Source organism: Oncorhynchus kisutch, unplaced genomic scaffold (genome assembly GCF_002021735.2).
Source record: "Oncorhynchus kisutch isolate 150728-3 unplaced genomic scaffold, Okis_V2 scaffold3962, whole genome shotgun sequence".
NCBI classification, from domain to species: Eukaryota; Metazoa; Chordata; class Actinopteri; order Salmoniformes; family Salmonidae; genus Oncorhynchus; species Oncorhynchus kisutch.
Genome location: NW_022265907.1, coordinates 180,614 through 206,653, shown reverse-complemented (window position 1 = coordinate 206,653; position 26,040 = coordinate 180,614). Strand labels below are relative to the sequence as shown.

At 48.0% G+C, this 26,040-nt stretch overlaps 1 protein-coding gene across 2 annotated transcripts in view; it reads left to right on the top strand.

The window, feature by feature from the left end:
• Positions 1–26,040, top strand: part of LOC109886059 (formin-2) — a 121,876-nt gene that overhangs the window by 73,843 nt on the left and 21,993 nt on the right. For both annotated transcript variants that reach the window (XM_031821342.1, XM_031821343.1), the window contains 5 exons: positions 3,374–3,465; positions 4,034–4,163; positions 6,416–6,562; positions 8,450–8,509; positions 17,511–17,631. In XM_031821342.1, coding sequence (XP_031677202.1) covers positions 3,374–3,465; positions 4,034–4,163; positions 6,416–6,562; positions 8,450–8,509; positions 17,511–17,631 — 550 coding nt within the window. The remainder of the gene's footprint in view (positions 1–3,373; positions 3,466–4,033; positions 4,164–6,415; positions 6,563–8,449; positions 8,510–17,510; positions 17,632–26,040) is intronic.

Below are 26,040 nucleotides of genomic sequence, written 5' to 3'. Positions count from 1 at the left end.
TAGGCCAGTTGAGAACACCTTTATTTAACCAGGTAGGCTAGTTGAGAACACCTTTATTTAACCAGGTAGGCTAGTTGAGAACACCTTTATTTAACCAGGTAGGCCAGTTGAGAACACCTTTATTTAACCAGGTAGGCTAGTTGAGAACACCTTTATTTAACCAGGTAGGCTAGTTGAGAACACCTTTATTTAACCAGGTAGGGCAGTTGAGAACAAGTTCTCATTTACAACTGTGACCTGGCCAAGATAAAGCAAAGCAGTGAGACACAAACAACACAGAGTTACACATAAACAAACGTACAGTCAATAACACAATAGAAAAATCTATGTACAGTGTGTGCAAATGAGGTAAGGAAATAAATAGGCCGTAGTGGCAAAATAAATACAATATAGCAATTAAACACTGGAGTGGTAGATGTGCAGAAGATGAATGTGCAATTAGAGATACTGGGGTGCGAAGGAGCAAGATAAATAAATACCAGTATGGGGATGAGGTAGGTAGGTAGATGGGCTGTTTACAGATGGGCTATGTGCAGGTGCTGTGATCTGAGCTGCTCTGACAGCCGGTGCTTAAAGATAGTGAGGGAGATATGAGTCTCCAGCTTCACTGATTTTTGCAGTTTGTTCCAGTCATTGGCTTCAGAGAACTGGAAGGAAAGGTGGCCAAAGAAAGAATTGGTTTTGGGGGTGACTAGAGAGATATACCTGCTGGAGCGTGTGCTACAGGTGGGTGCTGCTATGGTGACCAGTGAGCTGAGATAAGGCGGGGCTTTACTTAGCAAAGACTTGTAGATAACCTGTAGCCAGTGTGTTTGGCGACGAGTATGAAGCGAGGGCCAGCCAACGAGAGAGTAGAGGTCGCAGTGGGGGGTAGTATATGGGGCTTTGGTGACAAAACGGATGGCACTGTGATAGCCTGCGTCCAATTTGCTGAGTAGAGTGTTGGATGCTATTTTGTGAATGACATCGCCGAAGTCGGGGATCGGTAGGATGGTCAGTTTTACAAGGGTATGTTTGGCAGCATCAGTGAAGGATGCTTTGTTGCGATATAGGAAGCCGATTCTAGATGTAATTTTGGATTGGAGATGCTTAATGTGAGTCTGGAAGGAGAGTTTACAGTCTAACCAGACACCTAGGTATTTGTAGTTGTCCACATAAGTCAGAACCGTCCAGAGTAGTAATGCTGGACGGGCAGGCAGGTGCGGGCAGCGATCGGTTGAAGAGCAGGAATTTAGTTTTACTTGCATTTAAGAGCAGTTGGAGGCCACGGAAGTAGAGTTGTATGGCATTGAAGCTTGCCTGGAGGGCTGTTAATTAACAGTGTCCAAAGATGGGCCAGAAGTATACAGAATGGTGTCATCTGCGTAGAGGTGGATCAGAGACTCACCAGCAGCAAGAGCGACATCATTGATGTATATAGAGAAAAGAATCGGCCTGAGAATTGAACCCTGTGGTACCCCCATAGAGACTGCCAGAGGTCCAGACAACAGGCCCTCCGATTTGACACACTGAACTCTATCAGAGAAGTTGTTGGTAAACCAGGCGAGGCAGTCATTTGAGAAACCAAGGCTGTCGAGTCTGCCAATAAGAATGTGGTTTGATTGACAGAGTCAAAAGCCTTGACCAGGAAGATGAATACAGCTGCACGGTATTGTCTCTTATCGAAGGGGCTTGTTTACCAAGGTGTTAGCTCTGTGAAGGGGCTTGTTTACCAAGGTGTTAGCTCTGTGAAGGGGCTTGTTTACCAAGGTGTTAGCTCTGTGAAGGGGCTTGTTTACCAAGGTGTTAACTCTGTGGACGGTTCAGGACAGCTGCCATGTTTATCTTCATATCCAGGAACTTTTGGAGAGACTCACTCACCAGCTTTGTGTCGTTATTCAATGAACTTTACCTTTATAAATGTAATCTGGCACGATGGACAATGATAACCAACCATGAGTTGATTTGTCGATGGATGTTGTACAGGCTTCTGTGCTGATGCTTGTATGCAGGTTGACATTTATTGGCATGAATCTTTCCCTGGAGGCAGAACTGAGCGATGGGGCAGCTGCAATGTCAAAATTGGCTACAGTACATTGTAAAAAAACAATAACCTTTAAAAATATTAATGTTTGGCTTAGGCATTAGGGTTAGCAGTGTGTTTAAGTTTTAAAATCTGATTGTATGACTTTGTGGCTGTGCCAGCTAGTGAGCACTCTGCAGAGCTGCCTCCAAGGCAAGCCTCATGACAATAAATGGCATCCTGCTGCTTGAATAGGCTCTGTTTTGATGCAAATACAGTGAGTTGATCTTTAGATTAAGTTCCCATCGCAAGTATTACTGATCATATTAAACACACACTGTGCAATTTCCTATGGGTAACTTGACTGTCAGTCAGAGGGACATTGCAGTCCCAGGAGCTTCGGTAAAATTGGCCCTTTTTGACATTTTCACAACTCCAAAATGTTGGGTAATCACATCATCAGTTCTGTCACAGTAGAACAGTATGTGTTTGGCAGGTACAGCGGTTAAGATCAGTGGGCCAGTAACCGAAAGGTCGCTGGATTGAATCCCGGAGCCGACCAGGTGAACAATCTGTCTGTCCTTGAGCAAGGCGCTTAACCCTAATTGCTTGTGTAAGTGACTGAATTCGTGTCTGTTAAATGACTCACTGACTGTAAGTGACTCTGGATCAGAGCGTCTGCTAAATGACTCATTGACTGTAAGTGACTCTGAATCAGTCTGCTAAATGACTCACTGACTGTAAGTGACTCTGGATCAGTGTCTGTTAAATGACTCACTGACTGTAAGTGACTCTGGATCAGTGCCTGTTAAATGACTCACTGACTGTAAGTGACTCTGAATCAGTGTCTGTTAAATGACTCACTGACTGTAAGTGACTCTGGATCAGTGCCTGTTAAATGACTCACTGACTGTAAGTGACTCTGGATCAGTGTCTGTTAAATGACTCACTGACTGTAAGTGACTCTGGATCAGACAGTCTGCTAAATGACTCATTGACTGTAAGTGACTCTGAATCAGTCTGCTAAATGACTCACTGACTGTAAGTGACTCTGAATCAGAATATGTTAAATGACTCCAATGTCAGTGGAGGAAATGTTTTACTGTGTGGCTTTTGTCTTTCCTTGGTTTGGTTTGTTAAACAAGGGTCTGATTCCATGTGCCAGAATAACATACCACTATTAAAATACTGTAGTGTAGTAGTAGTGGTGAAATACTACTGAAATACTACTACTGTACTACACTACTACTGCAGAAGTACTACTGCCTACAGTACACTATTAAACTACTACTGTACTACTGCCTGTAGTACTTCTGCAGTTGTGATGTAGTATAGTACTTTGATCATGTTGTCCTGATGTTGTCTTTTCAGAGAGCACAACAGGATGAGATGGAGAAAATCGATAAGCACATCAAGTCATCTAAAGACAAGGACAACGCCAAACCACTGGACAAACCTGAGCAGTAGGTGTTCTGGAGAATCGGTTCAATTATTCAAACAACCAATCATGTTCAAAAAGTAGAGACTTAAAACCCGTCCTCCAATCTCTTTTCTCCTCTATTCCAGGTTCCTGTTACATTATGAAGTTTTAGCCTCAAACCCATCCTTCGATCTCTTGTCTCTATTCCAGTTACATCATGAAGTGGTAGCCTCAAACCCATCCTCCGATCTCGTCTCCTCTATTCCAGGTTCCTGTTCCAGTTACATCATGAAGTGGTAGCCTCAAACCCGTCCTCCGATCTCGTCTCCTCTATTCCAGGTTCCTGTTCCAGTTACATCATGAAGTGGTAGCCTCAAACCTGTCCTCTGGTCTCGTCTCCTCTGTTCCAGTTACATCATGAAGTGGTAGCCTCAAACCCATCCTCCGATCTCGTCTCCTCTATTCCAGGTTCCTGTTCCAGTTACATCATGAAGTGGTAGCCTCAAACCCATCCTCCGATCTCTTGTCTCCTCTATTCCAGGTTCCTGTTCCAGTTACATCATGAAGTGGTAGCCTCAAACCCGTCCTCCGATTTCTTGTCTCTATTCCAGGTTCCTGTTCCAGTTACATCAGATCCCCAACTTCTCAGGACGGGTGTTCTGTATCCTGTTTCAGTCCACCTTCTCTGAATGGCTCTCCTCTATCCTGCGCAAACTGGACATCCTGCAGAGAGTGTGCACGGTGAGTCTGTGTGACTGCAGAGAGTGTGCACGGTAAGTCTGTGTGACTGCAGAGAGTGTGCAAGGTAAGTCTGTGTGACTGCAGAGAGTGTGCACGGTGAGTCTGTGTGACTGCAGAGAGTGTGCACGGTGAGTCTGTGTGACTGCAGAGAGTGTGCACGGTGAGTCGTGTGTGTGTGACTATTATTATCTGACCCTGCTGATCATTTATGAACATTTGAACATCTTGGCCATGTTCTGTTATAATCTCCACTCGGCACAGCCAGAAGAGGACTGGCCACCCTCATAGCCTGGTTCCTCTCTAGGTTTATAATCTCCACCCGGCACAGTCAGTAGAGGACTGGCCACCCCACATAGCCTGGTTCCTCTCTAGGTTTCTTCCTAGGTTTTGGCCTTTCTAGGGAGTTTTTCCTAGCCACCGTGCTTCTACACCTGCATTGCTTGCTGTTTGGGGTTTTAGGCTGGGTTTCTGTACAGCACTTTGAGATATCAGCTGATGTACGAAGGGCTATATAAATACATTTGATTGATTGATTGTGACGTGTTTGTGTGTGTGTGTCGTGTTTGGTGTGTTTGTGTGTGTGTGACGTGTTTGGTGTGTGTGACGTGTTTGGTGTGTGTGACGTGTTTGGTGTGTGTGACGTGTTTGGTGTGTGTGACGTGTTTGGTGTGTGTGACGTGTTTGGTGTGTGTGACGTGTTTTGTATGTGTGTGTGTGACGTGTTTTGTATGTGTGTGTGTGACGTGTTTTGTATGTGTGTGTGTGACGTGTTTGGTGTGTGTGTGTGTGTGTGTGTGTCGTGTTTGGTGTGTGTCGTGTTTGGTGTGTGACGTGTTTGGTGTGTGACGTGTTTGGTGTGTGACGTGTTTGGTGTGTGACGTGTTTGGTGTGTGACGTGTTTGGTGTGTGACGTGTTTGGTGTGTGACGTGTTTGGTGTGTGACGTGTTTGGTGTGTGACGTGTTTGGTGTGTGACGTGTTTGGTGTGTGACGTGTTTGGTGTGTGACGTGTTTGGTGTGTGACGTGTTTGGTGTGTGACGTGTTTGGTGTGTGACGTGTTTGGTGTGTGACGTGTTTGGTGTGTGACGTGTTTGGTGTGTGACGTGTTTGGTGTGTGACGTGTTTGGTGTGTGACGTGTTTGGTGTGTGACGTGTTTGGTGTGTGACGTGTTTGGTGTGTGACGTGTTTGGTGTGTGACGTGTTTGGTGTGTGACGTGTTTGGTGTGTGACGTGTTTGGTGTGTGACGTGTTTGGTGTGTGACGTGTTTGGTGTGTGACGTGTTTGGTGTGTGACGTGTTTGGTGTGTGACGTGTTTGGTGTGTGACGTGTTTGGTGTGTGACGTGTTTGGTGTGTGTGTGTGTGTGTTTGGTGTGTGTGTGTTTGGTGTGTGTGTGTGTGTGACGTGTTTGTGTGTGTGTGTGTGTGACGTGTTTGGTGTGTGACGTGTTTGGTGTGTGTGTTTGGTGTGTGTGTGTGTGTGTGTTTGGTGTGTGTGTGTGTGTGTGACGTGTTTGTGTGTGTGTGTGACGTGTTTGGTGTGTGACGTGTTTGGTGTGTGTGTTTGGTGTGTGTGTGTGCGTATAGACCTGTTTCGTGTGCCTCACCACAGTAGAAATCAGAGGTCTGCTAAGGTTTTGTCCTCTGGACAGTTCTACCAGACACTCATATTACTGAGGATATACCGTCTCAATCCTTCCACTGTGGACGTTGTTTTAAACAGGAACATCAGCGTAGGTTGATATTAACAGCCCTTCTGGTCGAAGTGTGTTCAGAAAACAGTTTTCATATTGAAGCCAGGTGACTGTGAATTCATGATACTATTAATCTGCTCAGCCTCATATACACTGACTGTCGTCCTCCCCCCCCCCCCCCCCCCCCCCTCGCTCTGTCTCGATCTCTCCTGTCTGCCCCCCTCTTCTCTGTCTCCATTTCTCCTGTCTGCCCCCCTCTTCTCTGTCTCCATCTCTCCTGTCTGACCCCCTCTTCTCTCTGTCTCCATCTCTCCTGTCTGACCCCCTCTTCTCTCTGTCTCCATCTCTCCTGTCTGACCCCCTCTTCTCTCTGTCTCCATCTCTCCTGTCTGTCCCCCTCTTCTCTCTGTCTCCATCTCTCCTGTCTGTCCCCCTCTTCTCTCTGTCTCCAATCTCTCCTGTCTGTCCCCCTCTTCTCTGTCTCCAATCTCTCCTGTCTGTCCCCCTCTTCTCTCTGTCTGTCTCCCTGTGTGTGTGCCTGCCCATCTCCTCCTCCAGACCTTGCAGAGTGGCCAGTGTGTGATGCAGGTGCTGGGTCTGGTCCTGGCCTTTGGTAACTTCATGAATGGTGGCAACCGAACCAGAGGACAAGCTGACGGCTTTAACCTGGATATCCTGCCCAAGCTGAAGGATGTGAAGAGCAGTGTGAGTGACACTACTAGGGCACTAGGACCTGCACCCTATTCCCTATGGTTGGAAGAGGCACTACTAGGGCACTAGGACCTGTACCCTATTCTCTATGGATGGAAGAGGCACTACTAGGGCACTAGGACCTGTACCCTATTCTCTATGGATGGAAGAGGCACTACTAGGACATGCACCCTATTCTCTATGGATGGAAGAGGCACTACTAGGGCACTAGGACCTGCACTACTAGGGCACTAGGACCTGCACCCTATTCTCTATGGTTGGCAGAGGCACTACTAGGGCACTAGGACCTGCACCCTATTCCCTATGGTTGGCAGAGGCACTACTAGGGCACTAAGACCTGCACCCTATTCCCTATGGTGGAATAGGCACTACTAGGGCTCTAGGACCTGTACCCTATTCCCTATGGTTGGAAGAGGCACTACTAGGGCACTAGGACCTGCACCCTATTCCCTATGGTTGGAAGAGGCACTACTAGGGCACTAGGACCTGCACCCTATTCCCTATGGTGGAATAGGCACTACTAGGGCTCTAGGACCTGCACCCTATTCCCTATGGTTGGCAGAGGCACTACTAGGGCACTAGGACCTGCACCCTATTCCCTATGTTTGGAAGATGCACTACTAGGACCTGCACCCTATTCCCTATGGTTGGCAGAGGCACTACTAGGGCTCTAGGACCTGCACCCTATTCCCTATGGTTGGCAGAGGCACTACTAGGGCACTAGGACCTGCACCCTATTCCCTATGGTGGAATAGGCACTACTAGGGCTCTAGGACCTGTACCCTATTCCCTATGGTTGGAAGAGGCACTACTAGGACACTAGGACCTGCACCCTATTCTCTATGGTTGGCAGAGGCACTACTAGGGCTCTAGGACATGCACCCTATTCCCTATGGTTGGAATAGGCACTACTAGGGCTCTAGGACCTGTACCCTATTCCCTATGGTTGGAAGAGGCACTACTAGGACACTAGGACCTGCACCCTATTCTCTATGGTTGGCAGAGGCACTACTAGGGCTCTAGGACATGCACCCTATTCCCTATGGTTGGATGAGGCACTACTAGGGATCTAGGACCTGCACCCTATTCTCTATGGTTGGCAGAGGCACTACTAGGGCTCTAGGACATGCACCCTATTCCCTATGGTTGGCAGAGGCACTACTAGGGCTCTAGGACCTGCACCCTATTCCCTATGGTTGGTAGAGGCACTACTAGGACACTAGGACCTGCACCCTATTCCCTATGGTTGGAAGAGGTACTACTAGGGCTCTAGGACCTGCACCCTTTTCCCTATGGTTGGTAGAGGCACTACTAGGACACTAGGACCTGCACCCTATTCCCTATGGTTGGAAGAGGCACTACTAGGGCTCTAGGACCTGCACTACTAGGGCACTAGGACCTGCACCATAATGGTTCCCTGTTCCCTATGTAGAGTCCATCAGGTCAACAGTAGACCGATGTATAGGCAGTAATGGAGCCATTGGGACCAAGCTTAGTTACACCTCTAGTTACACTGTTAGACATGACTGTCTATTTGTCAGGGTTACTATTGTGCTGGGAGACTGTAGTTACTGTTCCTACCATGTCTTTTTGTCAGGGTTACTATTGTGCTGGGAGACTGTAGTTACTGTTCCTACCATGTCTATTTTGTCAGGGTTACTATTGTGCTGGGAGACTGTAGTTACTGTTCCTACCATGTCTATTTGTCAGGGTTACTATTGTGCTGGGAGACTGTAGTTACTGTTCCTACCATGTCTTTTGATGTGGATTCAAATGTATATTCATTTTGTAAAAGCTTTGCTGAACACTTTGTGAGAAAGTAAACTAAACATGAATTCCCTGAACTGAAGCTAATTTCTTGTGTCTTCCTCCTTTTGGCAGGATAACACACGGAGCCTGTTGTCCTACATAGTGGCTTACTATCTGAGGCACTTTGACGAGGTACGTTGGATCCTGTTTTTCCGAGTCCTGTTCTAATCACTCGTCTTGGCACCGGGCAGACCGGGACTTTTAAATTGTATTTATTTTCCCTCAGTGATAACTAATGCGTAGTAAGGTGTTTAGCTGGATGAAGCCCAGTAGGGTGTTTAGCTAGATGAAGCCCAGTAGGGTGTTTAGCTGGATGAAGCCCAGTAGGGTGTTTAGCTAGATGAAGCCCAGTAGGGTGTTTAGCTGGACGAAGCCCAGTAGGGTGTTTAGCTGGACGAAGCCCAGTAGGGTGTTTAGCTAGATGAAGCCCAGTAGGGTGTTTAGCTGGACAAAGCCCAGTAGGGTGTTTAGCTGGACGAAGCCCAGTAGGGTGTTTAGCTGGACGAAGCCCAGTAGGGTGTTTAGCTGGACGAAGCCCAGTAGGGCGTTTAGCTGGATGAAGCCCAGTAGGGCGTTTAGCTGGATGAAGCCCAGTAGGGCGTTTAGCTGGATGAAGCCCAGTAGGGCGTTTAGCTGGATGAAGCCCAGTAGGGCGTTTAGCTGGATGAAGCCCAGTAGGGCGTTTAGCTGGATGAAGCCCAGTAGGGCGTTTAGCTGGATGAAGCCCAGTAGGGTGTTTAGCTGGATGAAGCCCAGTAGGGCGTTTAGCTGGATGAAACCCAGTAGGGCGTTCAGCTGGATGAAGCCCAGTAAGGAGTTTAGCTGGATGAAGCCCAGTAGGGTGTTTAGCTGGATGAAGCCCAGTAGGGTGTTTAGCTGGATGAAGCCCAGTAAGGCGTTTAGCTGGATGAAGCCCAGTAAGGCGTTTAGCTGGATGAAGCCCAGTAGGGCGTTTAGCTGGATGAAGCCCAGTAAGGTGTTTAGCTGGATGAAGCCCAGTAAGGTGTTTAGCTGGATGAAGCCCAGTAGGGCGTTTAGCTGGATGAAGCCCAGTAAGGTGTTTAGCTAGATGAAGCCCAGTAGGGTGTTTAGCTAAATGAAGCCCAGTAAGGCGTTTAGCTGGATGAAGCCCAGTAGGCTGTTTAGCTAGATGAAGCCCAGTAAGGTGTTTAGCTAGATGAAGCCCAGTAGGGTGTTTAGCTAGATGAAGCCCAGTAGGGTGTTTAGCTAGATGAAGCCCAGTAGGGCGTTTAGCTGGATGAAGCCCAGTAGGGTGTTTAGCTGGATGAAGCCCAATAGGGTGTTTAGCTGGATGAAGCCCAATAGGGTGTTTAGCTGGATGAAGCCCAGTCGGGCGTTTAGGTAGATGAAGCCCAGTCGGGCGTTTAGGTAGATGAAGCCCAGTAGGGCGTTTAGCTGGATGAAGCCCAATAGGGCGTTTATCTAGATGAAGCCCAGTAAGGCGTTTAGCTGGATGAAGCCCAGTAAGGTGTTTAGCTGGATGAATCCCAGTAGGGCGTTTAGCTGGATGAAGCCCAGTAGGGTGTTTATCTAGATGAAGCCCAGTAGGGTGTTTAGCTGGATGAAGCCCAGTAAGGTGTTTATCTAGATGAAGCCCAGTAGGCTGTTTAGCTAGATGAAGCCCAGTAAGGTGTTTAGCTAGATGAAGCCCAGTAGGGTGTTTAGCTAGATGAAGCCCAGTAGGGTGTTTAGCTAGATGAAGCCCAGTAGGGCGTTTAGCTGGATGAAGCCCAGTAGGGCGTTTAGCTGGATGAAGCCCAGTAAGGCGTTTAGCTGGATGAAGCCCAGTAAGGAGTTTAGCTGGATGAAGCCCAGTAGGGTGTTTAGCTGGATGAAGCCCAGTAAGGCGTTTATCTAGATGAAGCCCAGTAAGGTGTTTAGCTAGATGAAGCCCAGTAGGGTGTTTAGCTGGATGAAGCCCAGTAAGGTGTTTAGCTAGATGAAGCCCAGTAGGGTGTTTAGCTAGATGAAGCCCAGTAAGGCGTTTAGCTGGATGAAGCCCAGTAGGGCGTTTAGCTAGATGAAGTTCAGTAAGGCGTTTATCTAGATGAAGCCCAGTAGGGGGTTTAGCTAGATGAAGCCCAGTAGGGGGTTTAGCTGGATGAAGCCCAGTAAGGTGTTTAGCTAGATGAAGCCCAGTAGGGCGTTTAGCTGGATGAAGCCCAGTAGGGTGTTTAGCTGGATGAAGCCCAATAGGGTGTTTATCTAGATGAAGCCCAATAGGGTGTTTAGCTGGATGAAGCCCAGTCGGGCGTTTAGGTAGATGAAGCCCAGTCAGGCGTTTAGGTAGATGAAGCCCAGTAGGGCGTTTAGCTGGATGAAGCCCAATAGGGCGTTTATCTAGATGAAGCCCAGTAAGGCGTTTAGCTGGATGAAGCCCAGTAAGGTGTTTAGCTGGATGAAGCCCAGTAGGGCGTTTATCTAGATGAAGCCCAGTAGGGTGTTTAGCTGGATGAAGCCCAGTAAGGTGTTTATCTAGATGAAGCCCAGTCGGGTGTTTAGCTGGATGAATCCCAGTAGGGCGTTTAGCTGGATGAAGCCCAGTAGGGTGTTTAGCTGGATGAAGCCCAGTAGGGCGTTTAGCTGGATGAAGCCCAGTAAGGTGTTTAGCTAGATGAAGCCCAGTAGGGGGTTTAGCTGGATGAAGCCCAGTAAGGTGTTTAGCTAGATGAAGCCCAGTAGGGCGTTTAGCTGGATGAAGCCCAGTAGGGTGTTTAGCTGGATGAAGCCCAATAGGGTGTTTAGCTGGATGAAGCCCAGTCGGGCGTTTAGGTAGATGAAGCCCAGTCGGGCGTTTAGGTAGATGAAGCCCAGTCAGGCGTTTAGGTAGATGAAGCCCAGTAGGGCGTTTAGCTGGATGAAGCCCAATAGGGTGTTTAGCTGGATGAAGCCCAGTAGGGTGTTTAGCTGGATGAATCCCAGTAGGGTGTTTAGCTGGATGAAGCCCAGTAGGGCGTTTAGCTGGATGAAGCCCAGTAAGGTGTTTAGCTAGATGAAGCCCAGTAGGGTGTTTAGCTAGATGAAGCCCAGTAAGGCGTTTAGCTGGATGAAGCCCAGTAGGCTGTTTAGCTAGATGAAGCCCAGTAAGGTGTTTAGCTAGATGAAGCCCAGTAGGGTGTTTAGCTAGATGAAGCCCAGTAGGGTGTTTAGCTAGATGAAGCCCAGTAGGGCGTTTAGCTGGATGAAGCCCAGTAGGGTGTTTAGCTGGATGAAGCCCAATAGGGTGTTTAGCTGGATGAAGCCCAATAGGGTGTTTAGCTGGATGAAGCCCAGTCGGGCGTTTAGGTAGATGAAGCCCAGTCGGGCGTTTAGGTAGATGAAGCCCAGTAGGGCGTTTAGCTGGATGAAGCCCAATAGGGCGTTTATCTAGATGAAGCCCAGTAAGGCGTTTAGCTGGATGAAGCCCAGTAAGGTGTTTAGCTGGATGAAGCCCAGTAGGGTGTTTAGCTGGATGAAGCCCAGTAGGGCGTTTATCTAGATGAAGCCCAGTAGGGTGTTTAGCTGGATGAAGCCCAGTAAGGTGTTTATCTAGATGAAGCCCAGTAGGGTGTGTAGCTGGATGAATCCCAGTAGGGCGTTTAGCTGGATGAAGCCCAGTAGGGTGTTTATCTAGATGAAGCCCAGTAGGGTGTTTAGCTGGATGAAGCCCAGTAAGGTGTTTATCTAGATGAAGCCCAGTAGGCTGTTTAGCTAGATGAAGCCCAGTAAGGTGTTTAGCTAGATGAAGCCCAGTAGGGTGTTTAGCTAGATGAAGCCCAGTAGGGTGTTTAGCTAGATGAAGCCCAGTAGGGCGTTTAGCTGGATGAAGCCCAGTAGGGCGTTTAGCTGGATGAAGCCCAGTAAGGCGTTTAGCTGGATGAAGCCCAGTAAGGAGTTTAGCTGGATGAAGCCCAGTAGGGTGTTTAGCTGGATGAAGCCCAGTAAGGCGTTTATCTAGATGAAGCCCAGTAAGGTGTTTAGCTAGATGAAGCCCAGTAGGGTGTTTAGCTGGATGAAGCCCAGTAAGGTGTTTAGCTAGATGAAGCCCAGTAGGGTGTTTAGCTAGATGAAGCCCAGTAAGGCGTTTAGCTGGATGAAGCTCAGTAGGGCGTTTAGCTAGATGAAGTTCAGTAAGGCGTTTATCTAGATGAAGCCCAGTAGGGCGTTTAGCTAGATGAAGTTCAGTAAGGCGTTTATCTAGATGAAGCCCAGTAGGGGGTTTAGCTAGATGAAGCCCAGTAGGGGGTTTAGCTGGATGAAGCCCAGTAAGGTGTTTAGCTAGATGAAGCCCAGTAGGGCGTTTAGCTGGATGAAGCCCAGTAGGGTGTTTAGCTGGATGAAGCCCAATAGGGTGTTTATCTAGATGAAGCCCAATAGGGTGTTTAGCTGGATGAAGCCCAGTCGGGCGTTTAGGTAGATGAAGCCCAGTCAGGCGTTTAGGTAGATGAAGCCCAGTAGGGCGTTTAGCTGGATGAAGCCCAATAGGGCGTTTATCTAGATGAAGCCCAGTAAGGCGTTTAGCTGGATGAAGCCCAGTAAGGTGTTTAGCTGGATGAAGCCCAGTAGGGCGTTTATCTAGATGAAGCCCAGTAGGGTGTTTAGCTGGATGAAGCCCAGTAAGGTGTTTATCTAGATGAAGCCCAGTCGGGTGTTTAGCTGGATGAATCCCAGTAGGGCGTTTAGCTGGATGAAGCCCAGTAGGGTGTTTAGCTGGATGAAGCCCAGTAGGGCGTTTAGCTGGATGAAGCCCAGTAAGGTGTTTAGCTAGATGAAGCCCAGTAGGGGGTTTAGCTGGATGAAGCCCAGTAAGGTGTTTAGCTAGATGAAGCCCAGTAGGGCGTTTAGCTGGATGAAGCCCAGTAGGGTGTTTAGCTGGATGAAGCCCAATAGGGTGTTTAGCTGGATGAAGCCCAGTCGGGCGTTTAGGTAGATGAAGCCCAGTCAGGCGTTTAGGTAGATGAAGCCCAGTAGGGCGTTTAGCTGGATGAAGCCCAATAGGGCGTTTATCTAGATGAAGCCCAGTAAGGCGTTTAGCTGGATGAAGCCCAGTAGGGCGTTTAGCTGGATGAAGCCCAGTAGGGCGTTTAGCTGGATGAAGCCCAGTAGGGCGTTTAGATAGATGAAGCCCAGTAGGGCGTTTATCTGGATGAAGCCCAGTAGGGTGTTTATCTGGATGAAGCCCAATAGGGCGTTTAGCTGGATGAAGCCCAGTAGGGCGTTTAGCTGGATGAAGCCCAGTAGGGCGTTTAGCTGGATGAAGCCCAGTCAGGTGTTTAGCTGGATGAAGCCCAGTCAGGTGTTTAGCTGGATGAAGCCCAGTAGGGCGTTTAGCTGGATGAAGCCCAGTAGGGTGTTTAGCTGGATGAAGCCCAATAGGGTGTTTAGCTGGATGAAGCCCAGTAGGGCGTTTAGCTGGATGAAGCCCAGTAGGGCGTTTAGCTGGATGAAGCCCAGTCAGGCGTTTATCTAGATGAAGCCCAGTAGGGCGTTTAGCTGGATGAAGTCCAGTAGGGCGTTTAGCTAGATGAAGCCCAGTAGGGCGTTTAGCTAGATGAAGCCCAGTCAGGCGTTTATCTAGATGAAGCCCAGTAAGGTGTTTAGCTGGATGAAGCCCAATAGGGTGTTTAGCTGGATGAAGCCCAATAGGGTGTTTAGCTGGATGAAGCCCAGTAGGGCGTTTAGCTGGATGAAGCCCAGTAGGGCGTTTAGCTGGATGAAGCCCAATAGGGTGTTTAGCTGGATGAAGCCCAGTAGGGCGTTTAGCTGGATGAAGCCCAGTAGGGCGTTTAGCTGGATGAAGCCCAGTAGGGCGTTTAGCTGGATGAAGCCCAGTAGGGCGTTTAGCTGGATGAAGCCCAGTAGGGTGTTTAGCTGGATGAAGCCCAGTCAGGCGTTTAGATAGATGAAGACCAGTCAGGCGTTTAGCTAGATGAAGACCAGTCAGGCGTTTAGCTGGATGAAGCCCAGTAGGGCGTTTAGCTGGATGAAGCCCAGTAGGGCGTTTAGATAGATGAAGCCCAGTAGGGGGTTTAGCTGGATGAAGCCCAGTCGGGCGTTTAGCTGGATGAAGCCCAGTCGGGCGTTTAGCTGGATGAAGCCCAGTAGGGCGTTTAGCTGGATGAAGCCCAGTAGGGCGTTTAGCTGGATGAAGCCCAGTAGGGCGTTTAGCTGGATGAAGCCCAGTAGGGCGTTTAGCTGGATGAAGCCCAGTAGGGTGTTTAGCTAGATGAAGCCCAATAGGGTGTTTAGCTAGATGAAGCCCAGTAGGGTGTTTAGCTGGATGAAGCCCAGTAAGGTGTTTATCTAGATGAAGCCCAGTAGGGTGTTTAGCTGGATGAAGCCCAGTAAGGTGTTTATCTAGATGAAGCCCAGTAGGGTGTTTAGCTGGATGAAGCCCAGTAAGGCGTTTATCTAGATGAAGCCCAGTAGGGCGTTTAGCTGGATGAAGCCCAGTAGGGCGTTTAGCTAGATGAAGCCCAGTAGGGTGTTTAGCTGGATGAAGCCCAGTAAGGCGTTTAGATAGATGAAGCCCAGTCAGGCGTTTAGATAGATGAAGCCCAGTCAGGCGTTTAGCTGGATGAAGCCCAGTAGGGCGTTTAGCTGGATGAAGCCCAGTAGGGCGTTTATCTAGATGAAGCCCAGTAAGGCGTTTAGCTGGATGAAGCCCAGTCAGGCGTTTATCTAGATGAAGCCCAGTCAGGCGTTTAGCTGGATGAAGCCCAGTAAGGTGTTTAGCTGGATGAAGCCCAGTAGGGTGTTTAGCTGGATGAAGCCCAGTAGGGTGTTTAGCTGGATGAAGCCCAGTAGGGCGTTTAGCTGGATGAAGCCCAGTAGGGTGTTTAGCTGGATGAAGCCCAGTAGGGTGTTTAGCTGGATGAAGCCCAGTAGGGTGTTTAGCTGGATGAAGCCCAGTAGGCTGTTTAGCTGGATGAAGCCCAGTAGGCTGTTTAGCTGGATGAAGCCCAGTAGGCTGTTTAGCTGGATGAAGCCCAGTCAGGCGTTTATCTAGATGAAGCCCAGTAGGGCGTTTAGCTGGATGAAGCCCAGTCAGGCGTTTAGATATTGATTTAAATATATATATTAAAAATATATATATCCACACAGTACCAGTCAAAAGTTTGGACACCTACTTATTCAAGTTATTATTATTATTTTTTACTATTTTCTACATTGTAGAATAACAGTGAAGACATCAAACTATGAAATAACACATATGGAATCATGTAGTAACCAAGAAAGTGTTACACAAATCAACATATACTTTATATTTGAGATTCTTCAAAGTAGCCAGCCTTTGCCTTGATGACAGCTTTGCTTACTCTTGGCATTCTCTCAACCAGCTTCATGAGGTCGTCACCTGGAATGCATTTCAATTAACAGGTGTGCTTTGTTTAAAGTTAATTTGTGGCATTTCTTTCTTTAATGCGTTTGAGCCAATCAGTTGTGTTGTGACAAGGTAGAGATTGGGTGGTATACAGAAGATAGCCTTATTTGGTAAAAGACCAAGTCCATATTATGGCAAGAACAACTCAAAGAAGCAAAGGTCCATCATTACTTTAGGTCATGAAGGTCAGTCAATCTGGAAAATTAAGAACTTTGAAACGTTCTTCAAGTGCAGTCGCAAAAACCATCAAGCGCTATGATGAATCTGGCTCTCATGAGGACCGCCACAGGAATGGAAGACCCAGAGTTACCTCTGCTGCAGAGGATAAGTTCATTAGAGTTAACTGCACCTCAGATTGCAACCCAAATAAATGCTTCTCAGAGTTCAAGTAAGACACATCTCAACATCAACTGTTCAGAGGAGACTGCGTGAATCAGGCCTTCATGGCCGAATTGCTGCAAAGAAACCACTACTAAAGGACACCAATAATAAGAAGAGACTTGCTTGGGCCAAGAAACACGAGCAATAGACATTAGACCGGTGGAAATCTGTTATTTTGGTCTGAGTCCAAATTTGAGATTTTTGGTTCCAATCACCGTCTGAGTGAGACTCAGAGTAGGTGAACGGATGATCTCTGCATGTGTGGTCCCCACCGTGAAGCATGGAGGAGGTGGTGTGGGGTGCTTTGCTGGTGACACTGTGACTTATTTAGATTTCAAGGCACACTTAACCAGCATGGCTACCACAGCATTCTGCAGCAATACATCATCTCATCTGGTTTGCGCTTAGTGGGATTATCATTTGTTCTTCAACAGGACAATGATGCAACACACCTCCAGGCTGTTTAAGGGCTATTTGACCAAGAAGGAGAGTGATGGACTACTGCATCTGATGACTTGGCCTCCACAATCACCTGACCTCAACCCAATTGAGATGAGTTGGACCGCAGAGTGAAGAAAAATCAGCCAACAAGTGCTCCGCACATGTGGGAACTCTCAAGACTGTTGGAAAAGCATTCCTCATGAAGCTGGTTGAGAGTGCCAAGATTTTGCAAAGCTGTCATCGAGGCAAAGGGAGGCTACTTTGAAGAATCTAAAATATATTTTGATTTAACACTTTTTTGATTACTACATGATTCCATATGTTTAATAGTTTTGATGTCTTCAGTATTATTCTACTGTTGAAAATAGTAAATTACTACCCTAACCCATTCTACATGATCTAGCTCTACTACCCTAAACCACTCTACGTGATCTAACTCTACTACCCTAACCCACTCTACGTGATCCTACTCTACTACCCTAACCCATTCTACATGATCTAGCTCTACTACCCTAAACCACTCTACGTGATCTAACTCTACTACCCTAACCCACTCTACGTGATCTGACTCTACTACCCTAACCCACTCTACGTGATCTAACTCTACTACCCTAACCCACTCTACGTGATCTGACTCTACTACCCTAACCCACTCTACGTGATCCTACTCTACTACCCTAACCCACTCTACGTGATCTGACTCTACTATCCTAACCCACTCTACGTGATCTGACTCTACTATCCTAACCCACTCTACTTGATCTGACTCTACTACCCTAACCCACTCTACGTGATCTAACTCTCCTACCCTAACCCACTCTACATGCTCTAGCTCTACTACCCTAACCCACTCTACGTGATCTAACTCCACTAGCCCGCTGCTTTATCTAATGCTCTAAGGACTAAGGTCATGTCATGTATTGTCAGGATGCTGGCAGGGAGACGTGCCTCTACCCTCTCCCTGAGCCCCAGGATCTGTTCCAGGCTTCACAGATGAAGTTTGAGGACTTTCAGAAGGATCTGACCAGGCTGAAGAAGGACCTTCGAGGTAACTGTACTGAACCAAAATATAAACACATCAATTTCAAAGATTTGACTGAGTTCACAGTTCATATAAGGAAATCAGTCAATTGAAATAAATAAATTAGGCCCTCATCTATGGATTTCGCATGACTGGGAATACAGATATGTGTCTGTTGGTCACAGATACACCACATGACTGGGAATACAGTTTGTTGGTCACAGATACAATTCATGACCAAGTATGTGAACACCTGCTCGTCGAACATTTCATTCCAAAATCATCTGCATTAATTAATATGGAGTTGGTGCCCCCCCTTTGCTGCTATAACAGCCTCCACTCTTCTGGGAAGGCTTTCCAATAGATGTTGAAACATTGCTGGGAGGGGACTTGCTTCCATTCAGCCTAAAGCATTTGTGAAGTCAGGCACTGATGTTGGGCGATTAGGCCTGGCTCGCAGTCGGCGTTCCAATTCATCCCAAAGGTGTTGGATGTCATTGTATGCTGTAGCGTTAACATTTCCCTTCACTGGAACTAACAGCCCCGGACCATTATTCCATTATTCCTCCTCCACCAAACTTTACAGTTGGTACCATGCATTGGGGAAGGTAACGTTCTCCTAGCATCCACCAAACTTTACAGTTGGTACCATGCATTGGGGAAGGTAACGTTCTCCTAGCATCCACCAAACCCAGATTTGGCTGTCGGACTGCCAGATGGTGAAGCGTGATTCATCACTCCAGAGAACGCGTTTCCTCTGCTCCAGAATCCAATGGCGATGAGCTTTACACCCTTCCAGCCGACGCTTGGCATTGTAAATGGTGATCTTAGGCTTGTGTGTGGCTGCTGCCTCTCATAGCCCCCCCACCTCTCCTAGGCCCTCCCTCCCCTACCTCCCTGGTGTTCCAGAACACTGCTTCTAATGCCAGCCAGGCCAGGGAGAGAGTTGCACCAGGCTTGCTTGTGTAGTGTTCAGCTCTCTGAAAAGCCCACTCCTACACCACGCCTGTATGTTTTGCCGTAGGCCCTCTGCTTGTTTGTGTAGTGCACAGCTCTCTGAAAAGCCCAATCCTACACCACGCCTGTGTGTTTCTCCTAGGCCCTCTGCTTGTTTGTGTAGTGTACAGCTCTCTGAAAAGCCCACTCCTACACCATGCCTGTATGTTTCTCCGTAGGCCCTCTGCTTGTTTGACCGTTACCTTGTCCTCATGATTGCTCATCATACAGGGGTGGCTTGAATTATTATGCTAATTATCCAGGGCGCTTCAGACATAAGGACTCCACTTCCATGTGTAAATATTGATGTAAATGTAGTGTACAGCGCTGGCAGAGAACAGGGCTTTGAACACAGTGTGTAAACTACAAGTTATTTCCTGAAGGTCATTTAGAAGGCTGGAAGTTGTTAACACATTGGAAATGGTAAACACATCTCTCTCTCTGTCTCTCTCTTTTTCAAAGTCACTCTGTCACCCGCTCTCTGTTTCTCTCTCTCTCTCTCTGTTTCTCTAACTCGCTCCCTTTCTCTCTCTCTCGCTCCCTTTCTCTCTCTCTCGCTCCCTTTCTCTCTCTCTCGCTCCCTTTCTCTCTCTCTCGCTCCCTTTCTCTCTCTCTCGCTCCCTTTCTCTCTCTCTCGCTCCCTTTCTCTCTCTCTCGCTCCCTTTCTCTCTCTCTCGCTCCCTTTCTCTCTCTCTCGCTCCCTTTCTCTCTCTCTCGCTCCCTTTCTCTCTCTCTCGCTCCCTTTCTCTCTCTCTCGCTCCCTTTCTCTCTCTCTCGCTCCCTTTCTCTCTCTCTCGCTCCCTTTCTCTCTCTCTCGCTCCCTTTCTCTCTCTCTCGCTCCCTTTCTCTCTCTCTCGCTCCCTTTCTCTGTCTCTCTGTCTCTCAATACAATTTTTGAAAGAAAAGACTTCTCACCCTGTTCCCGCTATAATTTTTTTCATTCCTGGACTGTTCTCGTCCCCACGTCTGTCTTATCAACCAACCAGATGAAACCTGACCCGTCTACGCTGAGGTCACTGCTGTCACAGCCCCTCGCGCAGGCCAGGGAGAGGTCAGGGCAGCAGGCTATTTCAGGACAGAACCAGATCAGGGTCATTTGGCGTAATTGGCTTGGGCCAATTTCTCTCTGATTCTTATTTATTTTTTATTTTTATGTGGTTCCAAGCAGCTCATTAAATGATGAGATGAGGAAGCAGGAGAGAGTTGTGTAAACACATCCTAGTTTCTACCCTGAACTCTGACAGCTTGCCTGCATCCCAAATGCCACTCTATTCCCTATATAAACCTAGTGCACTATACAGGGAATAGGGCTGTAGTGTACTATATAGGGAATAGGGCTGTAGTATAAAGTAGTGCACTATATAGGGAATAGGGCTGTAGTATAAAGTAGTGCACTATATCGGGAATAGGGCAGTAGTATAAAGTAGTGCACTATATAGGGAATAGGGCTGTAGTATAAAGTAGTGCCCTATTTAGGGAATAGGGCAGTAGTATAAAGTAGTGCACTATATAGGGAATAGGGCTGTAGTATAAAGTAGTGCACTATATAGGGCATAGGGCTGTAGTATAAAGTAGTGCACTATATAGGGCTGTAGTATAGAGTCGTGCACTATATAGGGAATAGGGTTCCATTTGGGACAGTGGGAGAGCCATGCTAGATGACAGAATGGCCACCATGCTAGATGACAGAATGGCCACCATGCTAGATGACAGAATGGCCACCATGCTAGATGACAGAATGGCCACCATGCTAGATGACAGAATGGCCACCATGCTAGATGACAGAATGGCCACCATGCTAGATGACAGAATGGCCACCATGCTAGATGCCAGAATGGCCACCATGCTAGATGCCAGAATGGCCACCATGCTAGATGCCAGAATGGCCACCATGCTAGATGCCAGAATGGCCACCATGCTAGATGCCAGAATGGCCACCATGCTAGATGCCAGAATGGCCACCATGCTAGATGCCAGAATGGCCACCATGCTAGATGCCAGAATGGCCACCATGCTAGATGCCAGAATGGCCACCATGCTAGATGCCAGAATGGCCACCATGCTAGATGCCAGAATGGCCACCATGCTAGATGCCAGAATGGGAACCATGCTAGATGCCAGAATGGGAACCATGCTAGATGATAGAATGGGAACCATGCTAGATGACAGAATGGGAATGGGAACCATGCTAGATGACAGAATGGGAATGGGAACCATGCTAGATGACAGAATGGGGCCCATGCTAGATGACAGAATGGGACCATGCTTATCTCGATTCGTGTAGCTGTTGTTAGACTATCAGGCTGTCTAGACGTTTTGAGTGGCTAGTCCTCGTTGCCTTCATTCACCTAATGAGTTTCAGGAGCCTGCTGAACCTTTTTAAAGAGTTCTTCATTCTACTGCCACGTTCTGCTGGCGAGGAGCAGTTGATCGCAGGCAGCTATCGCTCTGTCAGGACTGAGACAATGTTTCTCTCTCTCTCCTCGGGCCTCAACCGGAGACACCATGTGCACTTTAATTACCGGGGGTCCACATGTCCCGACGGACGGAGGAGGGCGGCGCGTCCCGACGGACGGAGGAGGGCGGCCTTAGGAGTTCCAACCCAACTTGTCCATTTGAGTGACGTGTATTGTTTAAATAGTTATACTATTATCACTGACCTCGATTTAGACTTCATCTCTGACTCAGCTGTTCCACTGTTCATACCGGACCATAGGGGCGAGGAGAGGGACGGAAGCTATACTGTTACACTATAATATCGTACTCTGTAGATTCTCCATGAGTGGCAGGAAAAACTGCTTTTTTTCTCCATAAATAACTGGTTTGCTGCTTCAAGTTTGAAGGAATTCTTGTGCTTTTGATCACCTGGTTTTAAATGCTGGGTGACTTCAAACCGTCCCACCTCACGTCTACCAACACATCTCCTGTGCCCCTATGGGGCGGTAACTCCAGACCACCTGTATCCTACCAACACATCTCCTGTGCCCCTATGGGGTGGTAACTCCAGACCACCTGTATCCTACCAACACATCTCCTGTGCCCCTATGGGGTGGTAACTCCAGACCACCTGTATCCTACCAACACATCTCCTGTGCCCCTATGGGGTGGTAACTCCAGACCCCCTGTATCCTACCAACACATCTCCTGTTCCCCCTATGGGGCGGTAACTCCAGACCCCCTGTATCCTACCAACACATCTCCTGTGCCCCTATGGGGTGGTAACTCCAGAACCCCTGTATCCTACCAACACATCTCCTGTTCCCCCTATGGGGCGGTAACTCCAGACCCCCTGTATCCTACCAACACATCTCCTGTGCCCCTATGGGGTGGTAACTCCAGACCACCTGTATCCTACCAACACATCTCCTGTTAAAACCCCAGACCACTTGTATCCTACCAACACATCTCCTGTTCCCTATGGGGTGGTAACTCCATACCCCCTGTATCCTACCAACACATCTCCTGTTAACCCCAAACCACCTGTATCCTACCAACCCATCTCCTGGTAACCCCAGACCACCTGTATTCTACCAACACATCTCCTGTGCCCCTATGGGGTGGTAACTCCAGACCCCCTGTATCCTACCAACACATCTCCTGTTTAAACCCCAGACCACCTGTATCCTACCAACACATCTCCTGTTAAAACTCCAGACCACCTGTATTCTACCCACAGAAACGCATTCAAGGCACTCCCTCGTCCTCCCTTTGGGCAAATCTTACCGTGACTCTATTCTCCTGCTTCCTGTTTACAAACAAAAGCTTAAACAGGATGTTCCAGTGACGCACTCCAATACAGAAGTGGTCGGACAAAGCCGACCCGCTTACAATGAACGTGACACATACAAGAAGTCTACGACCTCCGAGTCTTCAAACCTGTAGAAAGGCAATAGAGGAGGAAAAAGGCTTCCTATTACACCGACTATGAAGCTTGTCGTATATGTGACTGGGTCTGTCAGACGGTAACGGATTACAAAGGGAAACCAAGTCATGAACTTCCCAGAGACACAAAACTCCCAAACGAGCTACATGTCTTTTTATGCTCTGAGGAATATAACACTGCCCCTGCTTTTCCTGACGACTGTGTGATCTCGCTCTTCGTGGCCGATGTGAGCAAAACATTTCAACAGGTTAACAATCAATCAATCAAATGTATTGAAATCCCCTCTTACATCAGCTGATGTCACAAAGTGCTGTACAGAAACCCAGCCTAAAACCCCAAACAGGAAGCAGTGCAGGTGTAGAAGCACAGTGGCTAGGAAAAAACTCCCTAGAAAGGCCAGAACCTAGGAAGAAACCTAGAGAGGAACCAGGCTAGGAAAACATCCCTAGAAAGGCCGCCGTGCCAGATGGAATACCAGGGCGGGTTTTCAAAGCATCCGCCGACCTTCTGGCAGGTGTCGACAGACATTTTCACTCTCTCGTTGTCCAAGTCTGTAATCCCAACATGTGTCAACCTGACCGCCATTGTCCCTGTTCCCAAGAGCTCCAAGGTAACCTACCTAAATGACGATTGCCCTGTAGCACTCATGTATAATAAGGAAGTGGTTTGAAAGGCTGGTCATGAAGCACCATCATCCCAGACACCCCAGACCCATTCCAATTCGTATACCGCCCTAACAGATCCACAGATAAAACAATCTCGATTGCACTTCTCACTGCCCTCTCCCACCTGGACAAGAAGGGTCATAACTATGTGAGAATACTGTTCATTGACGACAGCTCAGCGTTCAACATCATAGTCCCCTCCAAGCTCATCACTAAGCTAAGGACCCTGGGACTAAACACCTTCCTCTGCGACTGACTTCCTGACAGGCCGCCCCCAGGTGGTGAGGCTAGGCAACAACACCTCCGTCGCGCTGGCCCGCAACAAGGGGGCCCATCGGGTGTGTGCTTAGTTCCCTCATGTACTTCCTGTTCACCCACAACTGCGTAGCCATACATGACTCCAACACCAAGTTTTACTGACAACACAACGGTGGTAGGCCTGATCACCGGTGGTGACGAGTCAGCCTATAGGGAAGGGAGGTCAGAGACTTAGCAATGTGTTGCCAGGACAACAACCTCTCCCTCAACGTCAGTAAGGCCAAGGAGCTATTTGAGGACTACAGGAGAAAGAGGGGAGAGCACGCCCACATCGATGATGTTGTGTAGCGGGTCGAGAGCTTTAAGTTCCTTGTCGTCCACATCACCAATGATTTACCATGGTCCACACACACCACACATTTTTCATCCTCATTAAGCCCCCTCTGTTCTGTAGCTATATGGTCTTCTCTCTTTACAGTAAGCCCTCTGTTCTGTAGCTAGATGGTCCTCTCTCTTTACAGTAAGCCCGCTCTGTTCTGTAGCTAGATGGTCCTCTCTTTACACTAAGCCCTCTGTTCTGTAGCCAGATGGTCCTCTCTTTACAGTAAGCCCTCTCTGTTCTGTAGCCAGATGGTCCTCTCTTTACAGTAAGCCCTCTCTGTTCTGTAGCCAGATGGTCCTCTCTTTACAGTAAGCCCTCTCTGTTCTGTAGCCAGATGGTCCTCTCTCTTTACAGTAAGCCCTCTCTGTTCTGTAGCTAGATTGTCCTCTCTTTACAGTAAGCCCTCTCTGTTCTGTAGCTAGATGGCCCTCTCTCTTTACAGTAAGCCCTCTCTGTTCTGTAGCTAGATGGCCCTCTCTCTTTACAGTAAGCCCTCTCTGTTCTGTAGCTAGATGGCCCTCTCTCTTTACAGTAAGCCCTCTCTGTTCTGTAGCTAGATGGCCCTCTCTCTTTACAGTAAGCCCTCTCTGTTCTGTAGCTACATGGTCCTCTCTCTTTACAGTAAGTCAAGAGGGGCGGCAGGGTAGCCTAGTGGTTAGAGCGTTGGACTAGTAACCGGAAGGTTGCGATTTCAAACCCCCGAGCTGACAAGGTACAAATCTGTCGTTCTGCCCTGAACAGGCAGTTAACCCACTGTTCCCAGGCCGTCATTGAAAATAAGAATTTGTTCTTAACTGACTTGCCTGGTTAAATAAAGGTAATATATATATATATATAGGCTTAGATAAATGCTAGTTAAGGGCCTGGCGTCTCTAAATCTTTCTGCACTTTCCCCCTCTCTCTCCCGCGTGTCGGGCGGGCGACCTTGCGGTGCTGCTCGCATTCAGACAGAACCATGTTCTGTTGGGGTTTAACTGTGGGGTTGTGCTACAGCGGAGGAGGATATTTACAGTACCAGAATAACCGGGTCTCTCCATCCATCCCTCTCTGTTATATTGGTGGTCTTCAGAGGTGACTGTAGGCTGGGTCTGTATTACAGACAGGTGGTGTCTAGTCTACTGAGATGTCTGTTATATTGGTGGTCTTCAGAGGTGACTGTAGGCTGGGTCTGTATTACAGACAGATGGTGTCTAGTCTACTGAGATGTCTGTTATATTGGTGGTCTTCAGAGGTGACTGTAGGCTGGGTCTGTATTACAGACAGAAGGTGTCTAGCTTACTGAGATGTGCTCAACCAGTGTGCTCCAGGAAGAACAACATGGCCCTCCCTGACACAGGCTAAAGGTCAGGTAGAGGGCGGTAATTGTCCAGCTGGGATTTAGATTGGACGCTGACACTCTGACTCTAATTCATTATGGCCACTGATTGGTGCGTGACTCTCAGAGCTTCACGGAAGTTCTAGAATAGATTCCAGAATTCCACAGCAGGCATCAGTCTTCGTTCAGGGGGAGGGGAGCAGGGGTTACCAGGGGCGACAGGTGATGGGGTCAGAATGCAGTTGAATGATTTGCCTTCGCAGCCACATGCAGTGCCTTGACAGAACTTCACAAAATCAAATTGTATTTGTCACCTGTGCTGAAAACAACAGGTACATTGTACACAGGTACAAACATTACCATTCTTACAAATGGACAATAAACATACTTTTCTACCACCTATTCTATACAGTGAAATACCTTCCAGTGAAATACCTTCCAGTGAAAAGCTTGCTTATGAGCCCTTAACCAACAATGTAGTTTTGAGAAGAAAAAAAATCTGTGCTATATACAGGGTGTTACGGTACAGAGTCAATGTGGAGGCTATATACAGGTTGTTACGGTACAGAGTCAATGTGGAGGCTATATACAGGGTGTTACGGTACAGAGTCAATGTGGAGGCTATATACAGGGTGTTACGGTACAGAGTCAATGTGGAGGCTATATACAGGGGGTACCGGTACAGAGTCAATGTGGAGGCTATATACAGGGGGTACCGGTACAGAGTCACGGTGGAGGCTATGTACAGAGTCAATGTGGAGGCTATATACAGGGGGTACCGGTACAGAGTCAATGTGGAGGCTATATACAGGGGGTACCGGTACAGAGTCAATGTGGAGGCTATATACAGGGGGTACCGGTACAGAGTCAATGTGGAGGCTATATACAGGGGGTACCGGTACAGAGTCAATGTGGAGGCTATATACAGGCGGTACAG